This window comes from Plectropomus leopardus, chromosome 10 (assembly GCF_026936395.1).
Source record: "Plectropomus leopardus strain MGB_pleo_1.0 chromosome 10, ASM2693639v1, whole genome shotgun sequence".
In the NCBI taxonomy this organism is placed as follows: Eukaryota; Metazoa; Chordata; class Actinopteri; order Perciformes; family Serranidae; genus Plectropomus; species Plectropomus leopardus.
The window spans coordinates 18,761,525-18,778,434 of NC_142185.1; the positions used below are offsets into that span (position 1 = coordinate 18,761,525).

At 40.1% G+C, this 16,910-nt stretch overlaps 1 protein-coding gene across 2 annotated transcripts in view; it reads right to left on the reverse strand.

Annotated features, from left to right (window-relative positions):
- Window positions 1-16,910, reverse strand: part of kcnh7b (potassium channel, voltage gated eag related subfamily H, member 7b) — a 71,767-nt gene that overhangs the window by 25,633 nt on the left and 29,224 nt on the right. For both annotated transcript variants that reach the window (XM_088083218.1, XM_088083217.1), the window contains 4 exons: window positions 15,844-15,999; window positions 8,717-9,154; window positions 5,393-5,604; window positions 85-510 (listed from right to left, as the gene is read on the reverse strand). In XM_088083218.1, coding sequence (XP_087939344.1) covers window positions 85-510; window positions 5,393-5,604; window positions 8,717-9,154; window positions 15,844-15,999 — 1,232 coding nt within the window. The remainder of the gene's footprint in view (window positions 1-84; window positions 511-5,392; window positions 5,605-8,716; window positions 9,155-15,843; window positions 16,000-16,910) is intronic.

Genomic DNA, 16,910 nt, shown 5'->3' on the forward strand with positions numbered 1-16,910 from the left:
GCAAGCATAGCCAGGATGATATGCAGCAAAGCTCCCTGGGAGAAAAAGAACAGGTGAAAAATATATGTATTAGAGATAACATACCTCATCGGATCCTGAGCCAAAGATGAGAAGGTCAAAAGGGATCGCCGCCACCATGTCTATAAGGAACCAGCCTTTAAAGTAATGGATTGCGATCTTAGCTGGATCGCTGACCACCTCCTCATTCAGGTTTACGTAGGTGGTCCTGAAGTTTATGAGGATGTCAATGATGAACATTATGTCAACTATTAAATCCACTACATTGAGAGGGCTGCAGGAGTATCCGCATTCACGCCTCTTCTGCTCTTCAGTGTCATTGAGAAGAAAAGCAGCAGAGTAGGGAGTGAGGATTGCTGTGTAGATCACCAGCAACAGGATCAGCCAGTCCCACACTGCTTTGAAGGGGCTGTAGTGGAGGATGGTGAACTTATCGATGCGGGCTGTCTGGAGTTTGTACTCCGGTAGCACATCAGCTCCTAGTGACAGGACCTGGAGGAGTGGTAAGAGAGGGTCAGAACAGTAAGAAGGTCAGTGGTTCCCTTCCTGGCACCTTGCATGGCAGCCTCTGTCACCAGTGTTTGAAAGTGTGTGTGAATGGTTGAATGGTGCTTGTGTTGTGCTTGGAGTAGTTGCTTAGACAAAAATAGCACAACATTAATTAGGTATGGTTATGAATACTCAAGTACTCTATTTGGATGTCGGTATTCGTTCAACGTATCAAGTAATCCCTGCCCAACCTTTCACAAATGAACATGACTTTTATATATCTGTTTTTTTACAATTTACTAGTTGATGGGTAAAATATAATTGTAGAACTGCGTGCAGAGAATTGCTCCAGTCAGGACCTCTTTGCCCTGCTGATGCTCGCGCTTACTTTTAGAAAAGACAAATACCACCAGCAATCACAAGACTTCCTTTTTTTACACAGGGCAATCGTGGATACAAATGCGTTTCAGCTGACAAGCTCTCTTCAGTGTGACCAAAAAAAAAACGGTTACAGATAATAAACAGGTGAGATTTAACCACAATCAGAATGGGCAATACATAATAAATTGATCACATCACATCTGTGTGTGGGTGAACTGCAAAATCATTCCCCATCACACAATAGGAGGAGTGTCCATAATAATCAAGAGCAAAACCAGGAGCCTGTAGCAAAGGCTGAGGTCTTTGAAAAACAAATGCTCAGGTCTGGAAACAGATAGCAAAGAACTAAAAAAAAAAAAAGGGGGGTATATGATCCAGAGGCATAAGTAAATGTATATAAACAACAATAAATGCATAATCTGATAAAGAAATAAATCATAATAAAGAGAGTCCTGAAATACATCTTATATACAATAATAAATATTGCTTAAAACTCGTTCATGTCCATGATTGCCCTAAAGAAATAAGTGGTCTTATGAGAGCTGGTGGTATTTCTCTTTTCTGATTTTCGCTTCTACAGTGCACCCTTTGGACGCTGTCAAATATATGTTAGAGTTGTGTGCACTGTTATTTTTTTTACACATCTCCCTCTCTTTTTATCATGAGACAATGCTTAGGGAGTGTGAGCTCTGCACTAGGGAAAAATGACTTTACATAGGCTTTACTATGTGATGCCTTTTTTAAATTGCTATTCTCAGCTCAAGGAAAGTTTTACAAATACCACCCTAGATCAAAAAGTAACAGAAAGAGTCATAGTTGACCTTGTTTGCAGTTTGCAGTGTTCTGTCAACAGTTTTACAGATATATCTTGTAATAATGGCTTATGGGGAAAATGCATTTTTGAACGCAGGGGATTTTATTGTTGCAATACCACGTGTGGCCTCTGAGAAAAAAAACAAACAAAACAAAACTGTAGACTAGGCTAAGGGGCTTTACTGGAGGCCTGGTCTCCTAACAGGTCAGTGTTGGATGTTAGCTGCTGCTGCAGTGTTAGCTTGTGCTGAGTAGACAAACTGACAATGAAGAGAGCGGTTCTGGACTCCTAACTATCGTTTAGTGCTGCGTCTAACCTATGTAAAGGACAGCAATGGCAGCAACAGAAAGTTTCCTGGTTTTCCTTATGTTAACTTGAGGCTGATTAAAGATTTATTTATCTATGAATGCATATGAAACTGTGCTTGTTTTCCATTGCTGGCCAATTTAAATTCCTTTTTCTACGTTATGCTTTTTTGTGAGTAATTAAAAAAAAAAATCAATGCAAGATGGCCTACTCAAATATGGAAGTTACTTAAAATGCCCATCTCTAATATAATTGCAGTTCATTTAGCATTTAAGGGTTAAATGTGCAATTCTGGAGAAAGACATTTGATTGTTTAGTGTTATTCCCAGGTCGTCAAACACCAACAACCTTGGGTTGGTAATCAAACCAAATCGTCAACCCAAAACAGCCGGTAACAGCCTGAGATCGAGATTTAACAATCAATTCCCTTTCTCCAGAATGTCATACAGCGCCTGTACGGAAAACCGCTTCATTACTCTACTCCACTTTCATCCAAATCAGAAAATGTCACTTCATATTAACGTGGATCAACATCCTGTCTAAACTGATGTTGGTAGTGTTTCCCTTTGTTGATCATCCCTCTGAAAAATTAAAAAAAGACTATTTCAAGCACTTAATTTCAATGATAATTAATGCTGAGGCCTACCAGGTAAATTAGGCAGCTCACAGACTTCAGGGTCTGATTTGACAGCGAAAGTGACACACTACCGCAAGTGCTCTGTAGTCAAACAGTATTAGGTGAAGGCAGCCTCTCTGACAAGTAGACTGCCTATATCCCGGCACCATGAATAATGTGACTGCAACTGGCTTGATGCAAGATGTACTTTCTGTACTCTTGGTAAAAACTAAGTACTTCACTGTACAGACAATAAAAACGCTGTATACATGTGTGCTGATAGACAATTTCATACATATATTTTTGTGAACAAACATTTGTTTTAATTTCCCCATGTGAATGAACTCTGACTGGGTGATAAATTATTCAGTGTGCTCAGGAAAGCCAAGCCGTCCCCTGTTTTTGGCTTAATAAGCAGTGGCAGACAAAGAGAGAGGGCTCTCTTATGGCAGAAAATAGTGCAGGAGTGAGGATGAGGGCGGCAGGTCTCTCTATTCATTCAAGCACATTCCCCTATCTTCAACACATGAATTATAGATTTCCCCACGCTAGCAGTCAGGAAGTAGATGCCGTGTTCACATCTCAGCGGTGACTCCAAACTCCAAACTTAAGTCAGCAGGGAGAGAGAGCGTTTAATCATCATGATGGTTCTTCTTCATTTATGAATGAGCAAGCTCAGTTGAAAGACGTTTAAATATAAGGTTTCTGGGCCTCTCCTGTGGCCAACATTGCCCAGAAGCACCAGCAGTTTTGTTTTTCTGTTGCAGTGTGACATACACACAGTTTGCATGGCTATTTATAGCTTACAAAATCACTTGTCAGAATGATTCCAGTTTTACCAAACATTAAGGCCTATGCATCTCTGTTTTTTATTTAATGAAACTACTCATTAAGTCAAACTGCTACACATGCTTGCACTGTTAACTGTCTTTGGGAAGCTGTGTGACCAGTCTTGTAAACAGAGAAATGTACTACTAGATAGCCCCCGTTTCAGCCATATGACAGGAAGAGATGGTCCTGCTGCATCATCCTTGAGCAAGAAACTGAATCCTGCAGAACCTGCAGTTGAGCTTGCAAGTAAAAAGATGAATTTCTTTTATGAAGCATCTGTGGAATGTCCTTTGTCTCCCTGAACGAGTGAGTGTAAATTTCATCCTTTTTTCCTTCAACATTATCCCACTTTCTCTGCAATTAGGAATGCCCAATTACCCTTCGCTCTTATCCTTAATGTCTCTCCTCCGCTGTTGACCTTGGCAAGCAGTTACCTCGGTGAACCATGCTAGCTGCTTTTCTAACTGCCGGCAAAAAATTTCACCATCAGGTTGTAAAATGTGCTCAGGCCTATCATGGTTTCTACTTATTGGATGATATGTTGTCCCAGAAATAATTGCAATAAACAATATTGTTGCCATTTTAAGACAATTTTGTGCCACTGATAGAATGATAACATAATAGCAAAATAAAGCAAGTAGCTTACACCCTTTCAAGGAGAAATTAACTTTTAATTCTAAAGAATAACCAGATATTGGCATTGACCGTTCGCTAAGCCCCACTCCTTTTGTTATGGTTGGTTATGCTGTCGGAGCTAGCATGAAACCCACACTATCACTAACTGCAGTCCCTAAAGAAATATCATCAACTTTTTTGGACAAATGAAAAAGAAGGAAGCAGAAAGAAGAGTTAATAATATGGGTTTAAATGACATAAAGAGGATGTCAAACTCACTCAGCAGCAAAATCAGGTCAAAAAGATGAAGACAGTAAGAAGCTAAAGCCTACAGATCACAGTGTGAAAGTGAACCACCACATCACCTGGTGAGCAAGACTGAGGAGTATGAAAATAAAGGGACTTTGCCAATTTTCAACCAGCTATGTCTCATTGCATTGTGTGGAGATGAGTTGTGTTTGGCTTCCTGCCGTGCCGCCAGCACTCAGACTTCGGCCTGCAGATGGGTGTAGATCTTCGCAAAATTTGGCCAACAAAAACAAAAACAAGTGATGCCTCTTTCAACTAATAGAAAAGCTAAGGGTAGCTCTGAGAACACAGCAGTTACCTCCACAATGTCAGGGATGGGAAGCCTGGGAGCCGGATGATTTGTGGAGTGGAGGATGAAGTTGTTAGAGGGTGAAACTACAAACAACTGTCTTTTTAGACTTGTTCCCAGCGGTCAGCAAGCTAACAATTACCAGGACTATGTCTCTTCCATGCCTGGAGTGCAGCTGCGGGCTACCGGTAAGCTTGCATTAAATTTTGTTATCTCAGGAGTGTCCTTTTTTTCTTCGGACTCACGCAGGCAAGTGGGGTCAGCGAGAAATTAAAGGCAGACTCACTGCGGCCAAATTCTTGAATGGTTGGACCAACCTTGTTTTTTACTATGCCATCGTGTTGCATGCAATGTAGGTGACATTCTTACATTCTTCTGTAAACATGTCAGATGTGAACACAGCGGGCAATATCGAGGTCAGCAAAATGATCATGTCCATTTATTGTCCAATAAGTCGACCATAATTATCATGATAGGCCTACATGTGCTGTGTTACAGAGTATCACACTATCCCACCTTAGAGGTGCCACAACCAGTCACTGCAGCAGAGTCATTGCTGTGACAAAGACAATATCACTTTGCCAGCTTCCCATTCACAAACACTTTTGCAGTTATGTTCTTTGAAATACAGAACTAAGGATTATTGGGGTCTTATGATGGTGACTGAAAATGTCGGTTCAAAAAAATACTCCAACGTCAAACAAAGTGGAACTTCCTGACTCACCTGTGTGACTTTTTCTGTGACATTGTGAGTTCTGTCTTTGACCTTTGGTGCTATGATGGCATTGTCGGATGTTGGCGGAGAATGAGTCTTCTTTTCGGCCCCCTCAGAGAAGTTGAGTGCAATCAGAGGGATCTTGTGGATGGTGCTATACTTGTTGATGTTAGAGTCAGAGGTAGAGCCAAGCAGGCTGGGCTTCACGTTATTAAATGGGCCTGGTGGTTTAGAACAAACAACAGTCACATTAGTGCGCTTGGTAAACTTATCCTATATAACAGGGATACTCAACTTGCTTTGCTCTGTTTCTAGTATTTCAGGACGTTTCTAGGATTTTAAGATGTTTGTACGATTTTGGGACATTTCTAGGATTTTAAGATGTTTGAAGGATTTTGGAACATTTCTAGGATTTTAGGATGTTTTCAGGTTTTGAGGACATTTATTGGATTTTAGGACAGTAGGGGCTTAGCTAGGACCTCTGTTGAGAGGTGAGGGAGAACCTTTTTTTCTTAAAAAGCTCTACTTTGATGCTGTTTTATGCACCCTGACAACTCATATATACTAAAAGTACAAAAACAATCCCCAGTGAATCATGTTTTATTTGTATTTTTTATTGTGAATTAGAAAATGGTTAGGGGGCCACCCAGCACCCTACTGCGGGCCAGATTTGGCCCGCAGGCCGTAAGTTGAGTATCACTGCTATACACAAATTTTTAAATTTATACATATATACATACATATGTAATAGGACTTTAATTTTTTCAGGAACAATCCAAGTTGCTGCTACCTGATGGCCTGAAAATGAATGTCAGGATTCTCTTTTGATCTACTGAGCAGTACTTCAGCAATCATAAATAATATAATAATGAAATAAGGAAATCACTATTAAATGGCTGCTTCACTAATATCCAAAGTTATTTTCTTGTTTTTGGTATTAGGGAGACATAATAATACATAGTTCTGTATACTGCAGATGAATTGATGCAACTAGCAGTACAATAGCAGTCTTCCATAATGACATGCACAGAGACATTGATCTATAATGCATTCTGATATCGGTGGATAGTGAAGAAACTTGTTTAGGGAATGTTCGGCTACATTGTCGGTAAATGCAGTAGGGCTACATTGAATAGTTTGAAGCTTCAAAACTCACTTGATCAGGATGAATAACTGATTTAATTTTTTTTCAAGGATTTTTTGAGGGTTTGACATAATAAATTATGCCAACAAACATTTGAAGCTATGTTCAGAAACACAAGCTCTGAATGTAAAAAAAACTGACTTTCAGTAGAGCCCTACACTACTCAGCTAACCTCTGTTGGGAAGAATTAGGTCGGGTACCGAGAACTGCACTTGGCTGAGAATTAGCGCGAATTACATATTTAAAAGGAACTGGTGGTTCATTTAGAGGCTTAAGCTTTTAAATTTCACATATTCTTAAAAGCAAAGTTTTAACCGGACTGTGCTTCTGTTTTCATCACAGGTTACACATGCATCAAAGCACAGTGATGTGCTAACAGTATGGCAGATTGGAGAAGGCAAATCTGCTAAAATCATTTTATAGAAAACTTTATGTGTGGCAACAGAGATCTGTTGAGTGTTTCTGTAAAGAGCTTTGTGTGGCATTCAGATCATTGAAAAGGCAACAAACCACTATTAGCTCTGTAAAGATATTATGGAGTAATTGCTCCAGCTGGTCCGGTCGCGCATGCATGTTAGTGCCTGTGAGTCCCTGTGAGTGTGTCCTAATAGCTTACAAACCGCCGCCGCTCAGCAACCCCACTCATACAGCAGGTACTGCTGATATCTGGACAGGGGTTAAGCATAGTGCCAACCCATTGGCTTTTCTAGGTAACAATAGCCTTTTTTTTACACAGAGATAACCCCATAGGGCTGCAACGAAGTCCCTTCTTTACGCCCCCTTTGCATTTTACACAGAACCAAACAACGGCGGCCTCTTGCTGCTCCATTGTGATTTTTAGACAAAATACCAGCACTGCAGAAGCAAAAGAGGTGTGACAGGCATATCGTTTAACACAACAGCGTCCACCTCTAGTGTGATATATTACATAGGTGGTGGCAACCCTTTCTGAACAATAACAATGGCATAACATGGCAATAACAGTCATTTAACATCCCTGTGATACTGCAGATGATCTCATCCTCTGCTTGGACGGAAAGGAGCTCCTGAAAGTCACTGTTTTCCCAATTTTCAGATATTTCCTGCTGCTGCTAGGTGCATTTTAAATCTCCTGCTGGTTGGTCGCATACATATCGCATACTCAAAACCTCACACCCATCCCGCCCATTGTCCTGTCCTGCTGGCTGTCCCTTTTAGACAGATCTTGTTTTGACACTGTTACAATCTCTGCTGCCGGCTTAAAGGCGAGACAACTCTGCACCCCTGATCTGTAAACTAACCTTTTTGTATAGAATGGCAAGGTGGCACGACGGCTGATATTCACGGCTTCTCAAGTGTACCTGCCAGTGAACGAGTAGTGTAAGGGGGGCTAATGTTAGCTCTGTCAGCACTGATGCCATTGTTAGCACTCTATATGGAGTTAGCATCGTTAGCTACTCACCGCCACCTCAGCCACCTCTGCCACCTCCATAACGAGAGCCGTATGCAAACCACCCAGACACAAACTCTGAATCATGAATATGCTCTGAATGACACATGCAGCTCCTTTAATAATTTGTGTATCTTGGAACACTAGCCTAACAGTAGAACTACTACAGTATCACATAAAACAAGCATACATTCATGCATGTTGATGTAAAAGCAATGCTTTGATTAGCACATGATGAGAGCAGATATGAGGCTTACGATCACATTTAATGATTTTACAGACCCATGATGCGACAAAATCACCACGTTGGTCTATGCATAAAATCATTTCACATAATTAAGTATGGTCAGCCCACTCAGCCTATCCACCAAAAGTGGATCTCTGAGGAGCTTTTATACTGATTGCCTGACTTGAAGTCATGCTCCAAAACAGCACTGAGCAATGAAATCACAAAAATTACATGATTACCTCTGACATTGTCTAAAGGCAGCATTTTGTGGACAGAGCAAATAAAGAAGAAACATGTTAATAAACCTACGCACATTTAAGAAAGGATGATACGAGTAAAGCTCTGTCGTAAATATCACTTTTGAAGACCTTATCTGTGATTGGTGTATATTGCCTTGCTGACCCCAGAGTATTACCATTGGTCTGCAATTGAAAGCAAACTCAGTCATTATGTGATGTGTGGGCCAGTGAGGCGTTGTACACTAATCACAGATTCAAGCTGTAGGCTTTACTTACACACTGCGGTACATACCTTCACTGGTATGACGATCCCTGAATATGCTTTTGGAATTGGAGCTGTAGGCCTCAATTTCATGGACGGATGAGGCTCGCCTCATGCTGTTGATGCTGCCTCTGGGGAAGGTGTTTGACAGGGTATTGGAGGACTGGTGTGGCTCTGTCTGGTACAGCTTCTCCCACGGGAGTTTAGGGGATGAATGGTCAAGTGGCTCAGGGCCGATGCTAGCCTGGGAAGAGTGGTGGCTTGAGCCTATGAGGCCACGCGTGTCATTGGTCTCAATGGGACTGCAAATGCTCTTGGTGGGTGAGGGGAAGCTCTGAAGGGCCACTGAGCCCTCGTTCTCTCTGGGCGGGTCCACCATCACAGCATCTGGGTCCTCTTGTGGAAGAGATTGCTTGGTATTCATTAGGCTTAACGCAGCCTGGCGGAAGCGAAAGAATCTACTCCTCCCTAAAAGTTGAGACAAATTCAAGACTTGTTAAGTTTTTAGTGTACAGCATGAAAAATAGAAACATCCCAAAGTATTGTTTTTAAAACAATAAACGATGAAATTCATGACTCATAGGAATTTTTATCTCCTGAAATTCCTAGATCAGCTTTTAGTGTTTTTGCTTTGAATAAATGGAACAATCTATAAGAGACAGGTATGTGTAGGTAGATCATTCTAAGTTTATGCTAAATAATATGGTTATTGTACAGTGCTTCTGCTTTGGTTAATTCACAGACATGATCATTATTTATTGTTTGAATGTTCAACATTTTACTGTTATTTTTTTAGTTGTTATTATGTTATTATATTTCTTCAATAATGGCAAACTTGTTTGCTATTTAACCGTTTCATCCTTTTTATTATTTTTATTGCTATCTGTAACTTTTGACAGATATTGCTGCTAGTTATTTGTTTTCATGAAATTTATCGTAATATTGTGATTGCAATCACATGCTTTTAGCCTAACAATGTGAATTCAGGGTATTACTATAAAATAGCTCAATGCACAGTCTGTTTTCCCTGAATACACAATGGTTTGATGATGATTAGATGAGAGATTTGCCCAAAACATATGAGGGTATATGGAAGTGAGAATGGATACCAATTGCAAAGATCATGACAGTGAAACCAGCAGTGAATCACACTCTTTTCCTGATTATATTATTATTTATTATATCATTTATACATTGTGCTTAAAGTTCCTTTGATATATCCACTTCCCCTTTCAGTGACAATGGTGATAAAATGAAAGTACACGGAGGCCCAACTTTGAGAATAAAATATAAATAATGAAATGAACAAATTATGGCTCTGGTTTCTCAAGTGTGCCTCTGTGTACTTTTGTTTTTTAATAACATTTTTTATGAGATGTCCATACTTCATTTGTCCCCAGACAAACAGGGGATATCATTTCTGTCATCTTTGCAGGATCGTCTGTGACTTAAAGAGCCAAATCATTCATTTCACTATTAAAGCGACACTTTCCATTCAGCTTAATACCATAACAATGTGGGTTGTATGTGTAAATGAACTGTGGTAAACTCAGTCACTCCATCTTCACTACATCCAGACTGCCAAGTTGACAGATTTTCACTGGCTTGAGGGCTGTTGCTCAAACTATAAATTGTACTTTCACATATTCATATGCCTGCCTCCAAGGACATAAATGGTGTGTTTGTAAATCCAATCTGATGCTCTACACTAAAATAAGAGCACTGTTGTTCAAAGAAAGAGGGCGCCCTGTTTCTACATTAATTAATGAGCCATTGACTTAATAGAGAGTGTGATGTTCTCAGTAACCGAACAGTGCATTCCAAGAGTGCTTGAAATTTACGAACTGTGTGGTTTGTGTAACAGTGCACTCCTGCACTCTGAGTATTTCCACAAGCCAACAAACCAATATTTTGTTCCTTTATTGCCAATTTCTTGCCTAAACTGTCTTCAGAAATATATTTAAGTGCACTGTTTAGCTGTAATATGTATATTTGTGAATAGCAAGTGGATGCCATATTGTTTCTTATATTAAAAAAAAGAGGGCAAACTGAAATCTAATGGTAAAAGCCACAGTCATTTTTTCTGTTCTCTCTGATCATGTAGCACCAATTTCAAACAAAAGCTTATTAAGTGTTAAACATGTCCCGTGTGAGAAGATCAGTGCATGGAACTATGAAAATGAAGACAAATTAAAGGAGATTTGGTTTTGCCATATTGCAACACATCTCCTTTCAGTGCCCATGAGCATTGGAAAAGAGCAGATTGCACAATCGATTTATGATGCCTCATTAATTTGAGACAGGAACCCAATTTTTGTACAGGAGCCACATTTTCAGACGGGACACAGCAGCAAATGTTAATGACCTCTTGGGAGGGAGAGAAAGTTTTGGCTCATTAACAATAGAAAGAGGGTGAAAGTGAGCCCTATCCCACTCGTGAGGCACCCATCCCTCAGCAGCCTCCTTACATAACGTCATTGCCATCTGTTTCCATTCCCTGGCCAAATGTGCTGATGTTACAACTATAGCAGCTTACAATAGAGCCATGACACTCAACAAGTTTCCTGGAGAGGAACCTAATGACATCCTGAGCTGACAGGAGATACGGACAACCTTCCTGTCTCTTCTCTGCAGGGAGTCTGTGTCATCTGCACTGTGAATGCTCTTTACTGTTGCTCTGGCCGAGTACTTAAATAATATCTATATAATGTCTACATAACATATTGTAGTGTGGAAAAGTAGAGCTTGTACCAACCCAATAGGATGCAGTTGCTGGGGTGGCTGAGGGAAAATATCCTCCTTACAAAATAAAAAAGTAAATCACTGTAGTCCCAATGATTATAACGGAGTCCTTGTAGAATGGCATCATTACCCACACACATATACCGTACATCCTAAAAATATATCATGGTACTAAATACAGATTGTGATATACTATAAAATCTGATAGTACCCTCATTTAACTTTTATAGTTCTCAGTTTCAGCTGAGATAAAAAAAAAATAAATTGCAAAATGTCAAAGTCCTTTCTTGTAAAAAAAATAAAATAAAATAAATAAATATATAAAAATGTATTTATATAGCACCTTTAAAAACAATATATAATATATTAATTAATCAACTGATCAGTTAGTCAGATAATCATGCAATATACAACTTCAATACCACCCTCAACTTTCACCTACAACTTGTCAAGTCAAGTCAAGTCAAGTCAATTTTATTTATAGAGCCCATTATCACAAAACATGGTTTGCCTCAGAGGGCTTTACAGTATACGGCATCCCACTGCCCTGAGACCCTCACATCACCCGAGGAAAAACTCCCGAAAAAGAACTGCTGTAACGGCTGGCTCAGTAAGAGCGGCAGAGGATGACTTGGTTGTGAAATTATTAAATTGTAGTTTTGGGTACAGTTGCTTCTGTTGTTTTAGAAATTAAATCCACCACAGAATCAGTGAGTTCACTGTCATCGGTGAACATGCTCCAGACTGCGTGATGTAGTGCAGACTGTAGGATGGCGTCTGACTGGCCTAACCATTTCCTGTTCTGTCACATCACTGGGGACATGCAAGATGGCCACATGATTTCTCTTCCAAAATGCAGACATTGATTTGTAGCTGTTTTTAAGATAGCGTAAAGCAACAATCAAGAGCGTCCACTCCCCTTGTGAATACAACCCATATTCACTATAAAGCACACACCTGCTCCTTTATCCTTGCAAAAGTGCTCTTATTAATTAGTCTTGAAGACGTCACATCTTGCTAAGGAGGCTTCACCAGTTTTTTTCAATTTGTGTGGTGTCCAATGATTTTAAATATTTTCACACATTGACGTCATGAGTGTGATTAAGGTAACATGACAGTGATGTGCGACTGATCAGAGTTGCATGTGTTGAAAAGTGTTGCAGTTTTGTGGAGGGAAAATCAAGATGTTATTGTAAGTTGCTTATAAATGGTGACTCAGCCCACGTTCCTCTGATCAGGAATGGTTGTTCTGTTCTCACAAAGATGGCTTTTTATTGTTCATTTATCGGTGTCCTGCTGAGACGTGTTTTGGTTTAGGGTCATTAGAGAGGACAGGTATCTGCATCGGTGTGCTGCTGGGTTTGTAAAACACAGGGCGGCTGTGTTAACTGGACACTCCATATACTGTATGTGTAGAATAACTGCACAGCTTCTCTCCCGTGTGTGTTGCTCTGGAGTTTTTACTAAATCCTGCCACTATTTTGACCTTTTGAAGCTTTCCTGAAAAAGCTTATCAGCAGCTGACAGTGCTGTCTTGCCATCTAGTCTAAGGGGGTTTAAAACCAATTCACACCTGAATTCACGGGGACTATGATGACTCACACATAACTGCCATGTGATCTTAACAACTCATATGTGGCCTTAATGGCACCACATGTGACTTTTAAGTGTGAAGCATCCAAAGAGGTTTACCTACTTGGGATTTCCCACTAGCGAGTAGACTGATTAAATCCCTTGATTCAGTGATGAGTTGTATTCAAGAATTACTGGGGAAGGTTTGCAGCGCAGAGTGTGACACGGCGAAGATGAGAATTAACTCCAAGTCTATTGTACTCTACTTGGATTGTGCCATTAGAGCTGAGAGTGAGTTTGCTGCTTCAACTGAAAGAGCATAAGTGTCTTAAGGTCGTTGATCACAAGTGAGAGAAATAGATTAACAGCACAATCGACACAACATGAGCAGTGACACAGAATTTTGAGGTACAAAAGTGGAGCTGAGCCTGAAGGTGAAGCTCTTGGTATAAGAGCGGTGTTCAAACAGTCAGGCCCCCAACTGCATTACAGCCAGATTGATAGAAGCAGCAACATGTGTCATACATCAAAATGATGTCCCAAGTGTGAGGATTGCACATCTACATCTCTACACAGTCTCCTCCTCTAGTTTTTGAATGAGGGCTTGTATCCCAGCGTTGTGGGCAATTTTTGACAGCTGTCTTCTCCTTCATCAGGAGAATAAGGTGGATGTGTCAATATGGTCCACCCAAAAGACGAGATCATGAATGAGACTGTGGATACAAGCAGCGCACCTGACTGTCCTTCACAGGGCGCCTGTGCTCACCCTTAGTGATAGGTTGAGAAGCTTGAACATCTGGAAGGAGCTAGGTCTGGACCTTTATACTGAAAGAAACTGGGTCTCTATTTTGAAAGTTCATAGATGGATTCTAATGTTGTTGGATCAACAGTAGAAAGAAGCACTGAGCAGTGTATGTTTTTGCTGAGTAATTTGTAAGTATTGTCTCTGGTTTTGGCCTTAAAGGCATGTTGAAGTTGCTGAATGGTGCGTTTGCGATGGCAGCTCAGGGAATAAGGGATTACTCTTTTCCAGGCTCAATATTGTGCTAGTTGACACCTGCGGGCTTATTGCCTGCTGTCAACAGCAGATCATAATTAGCTCCCCAATGTCCAAAAACTTTTCATAGGCTGCAACACAAAAGTGTATGGCTGGCCATGTGGGAATGGTCTTCCTGATCATTTCAGCTAAAATGCTAATGTATTCTTTTTTTAAAGGCAGTGATATGTCAAAGCTCTTCCTCTGCCAATGAAGTGGTCCTGTCATTGCGCTGTAAAGGTCTGACAACCTGAAAGAAATCTCAGTCGCCAGTGTCAATTTTTAGTATTCAGCTATCGTCTGAATGCTGTTGAATACATTTATTTTTCATACACACCTGCAGAAATACTTAATTTTTGGTGCGGAAACGAAAAAGACAATTTATGCAGATAATACAAGGTGCATTTTCATCTGCCTTTTTTTTTTTTACTTCATTTTCAATTTGAGGGGAAAAAAATAAACTCCCTATAATCAGATACTGGATGGAAAAGCACATAATTCCCATTTGTTTTGATGATATTCAGAAAATTAGTTTCAAATTTGTGCTACATTTGGATGGAAACCCAACTATCACCTTAAAGCATGCAGCTGCTTTACAAATGTATTTGCATTAGTCTTTAAAACCCCATTGAAGTCAAACCATGTGTAGCGTAAAATGACACTTTTATCCCCTGGTGTTATTTAAAGGCTGCTCAAAGATAAAGACAACAGTAAGGTCATACTTTAAGTGTGATGTGTGCGTGTAGTCAAGACTCTTTCTAATCAAAAGTCACATCACTTGTTTATGTGCCCCATCTACCCACAGGTCTCCCTGCTGAAGCACGGTCACAAGCAATCAACTCCGATTAGCAATGTTAGCAACAGACACATGCACTCGCTCACACGTACATACACACGCATGAACGCAAGCACACACACATATACATACATGCACACACATACATACACGCATACACCCAGTACAGCACAAACTGAATGCCAGTGCCCTGGAGGAATTCACGCTGAGTAAAGTGGATAGCTGAGCTCCGGTCAGAGAAGAGATGCTGAGTGCCTCCAATCAGAGAGGAGCTGGAATGTCTCACTGACATTTACACCTACTGACACACATCCAAATAAAAAATGAGGCAGCTGTATATGCTGCTCTTGCAAAAGACATAAAACAGATAGAACGATTAAGAATTTAACATTTTCAATGATATGGTTATGTAAGCACACCACTCACTCCCTGAATGCACACAGTGTATTTCATCATTGTACATGTAAGCTGCATGGCACTGACAAACTAAATAATGCATACTTTTTTGGACTAATAGAAGCTGGAAACATGTTTGGAGGTTACATGCTGCATCTCAGTGGACTTAATAAAAATCTCTGGTGCTTAATTAGTGTCTAAGAGATGTAGAGGGCTATTTTAATGAATTATCTCACTCTCAGTCATCCACTCATGCAACTGATCTTTGTTAAAGGAGTGAGGAATTCGTTGTTTTAGGAATGGAGCCATTTCACAAAATGTGCACAGGTTTAATTTGACAGAAAGAGAGAAAAATGTGACAAATGCACGACTGATGCAATGCCATGCATAATTTTTTGGCACAGCATTATGATTTTTTACGACTTTGATCATGAAAGAGGTTTTTACCTGGAAAATGCTTGTGTGGGGTAAAAAGGAAATTTCAACTAATTAAATACCACAAACTCAAGGACAAAACACAGACCCACTTCTTTTTCTACTTTTTCACTCAGCAGCAATGCTTTTCCAGGTACGTTTAAGTCACAGTAAGGGGGGAATGGTATATCATATACTCACTTTGATCTGACTTTGTAGGGGACGTCGGGCTTATCTTCTCTGTGGAGTTGTCGCTTTCCTCATCCACGATGTAATCAAAATTTATGATAAACATCATCACCACTCCCTCCTCGTTTTTCACAGGGATTACATGAATATTACACTGAAAGTCCGACCCTGAAAGAGAAAAAAGGGTCAGTGCCACAAAGTTGAATCATACTGTCATCTTTTAAAGGGTTATTATGTTGCATGATTTCTTCATTCATCATAAAACATCTGAAAATTTCCAGTGAGAAACATGCTTTTGTCACATAGAGTCTATTTTTTTTTTTTACAGAGAAGTACAGTTGACTGATCGAGAGCTTCATCACATGGTGCAACAGCAATCATCTGAAGTTCAATATCAACAGAACCTATACAATTGTGATGGACGACCTGAATAACAGGAGAGAACACAAAGTTGCCGCCATGACAGTAGACAATGCCCCAAATATGTATGTCGCTGCAAATAAGCAGAGGATTAAAAAATGTGGATGCTTCATACACATCACCAACCCGGCAGCACAGAAGATCTGCACGGTAAGCAGAATTTCAAGGTGGGCACCACAGATTAGTGTCACCAATTCAGCATCCGACCAAATGTCTCCCCTTCTGTTCCTGAGTTATGGCTTGAATAACGGACCAAAAAAATGTTTCTGCAGAACACTATGATGTCACAGTGAAGTTGACCTATGATTTTCTGAATATAAAATGTCATCACTATATTGATTTATTCTATTAGACATTTATGTGAAATTTTGTCATAATTAGGGTATGACATTTTAAGTTAGAGCCATTTTTTGTACGACCAGTTTCCACTTTGGGGATTTATTAAGTGAATCCTATTCTATCCTGAAAGATGTCTTGTGAGGTCACAGTGACCTCTGACCAACAAAATCTGACCTGTTCCTTCCTGAGTCCAAGTGGACATATGTGCCAAATTTGAGGAAATTCCCTAAAGGCTCTCTTGATATGTTATGTTCACGAGAATGAGATGAAAACAAGATCACGCTTTGACCCTTGACCAGCAAAATCTGATCAGCTCATCG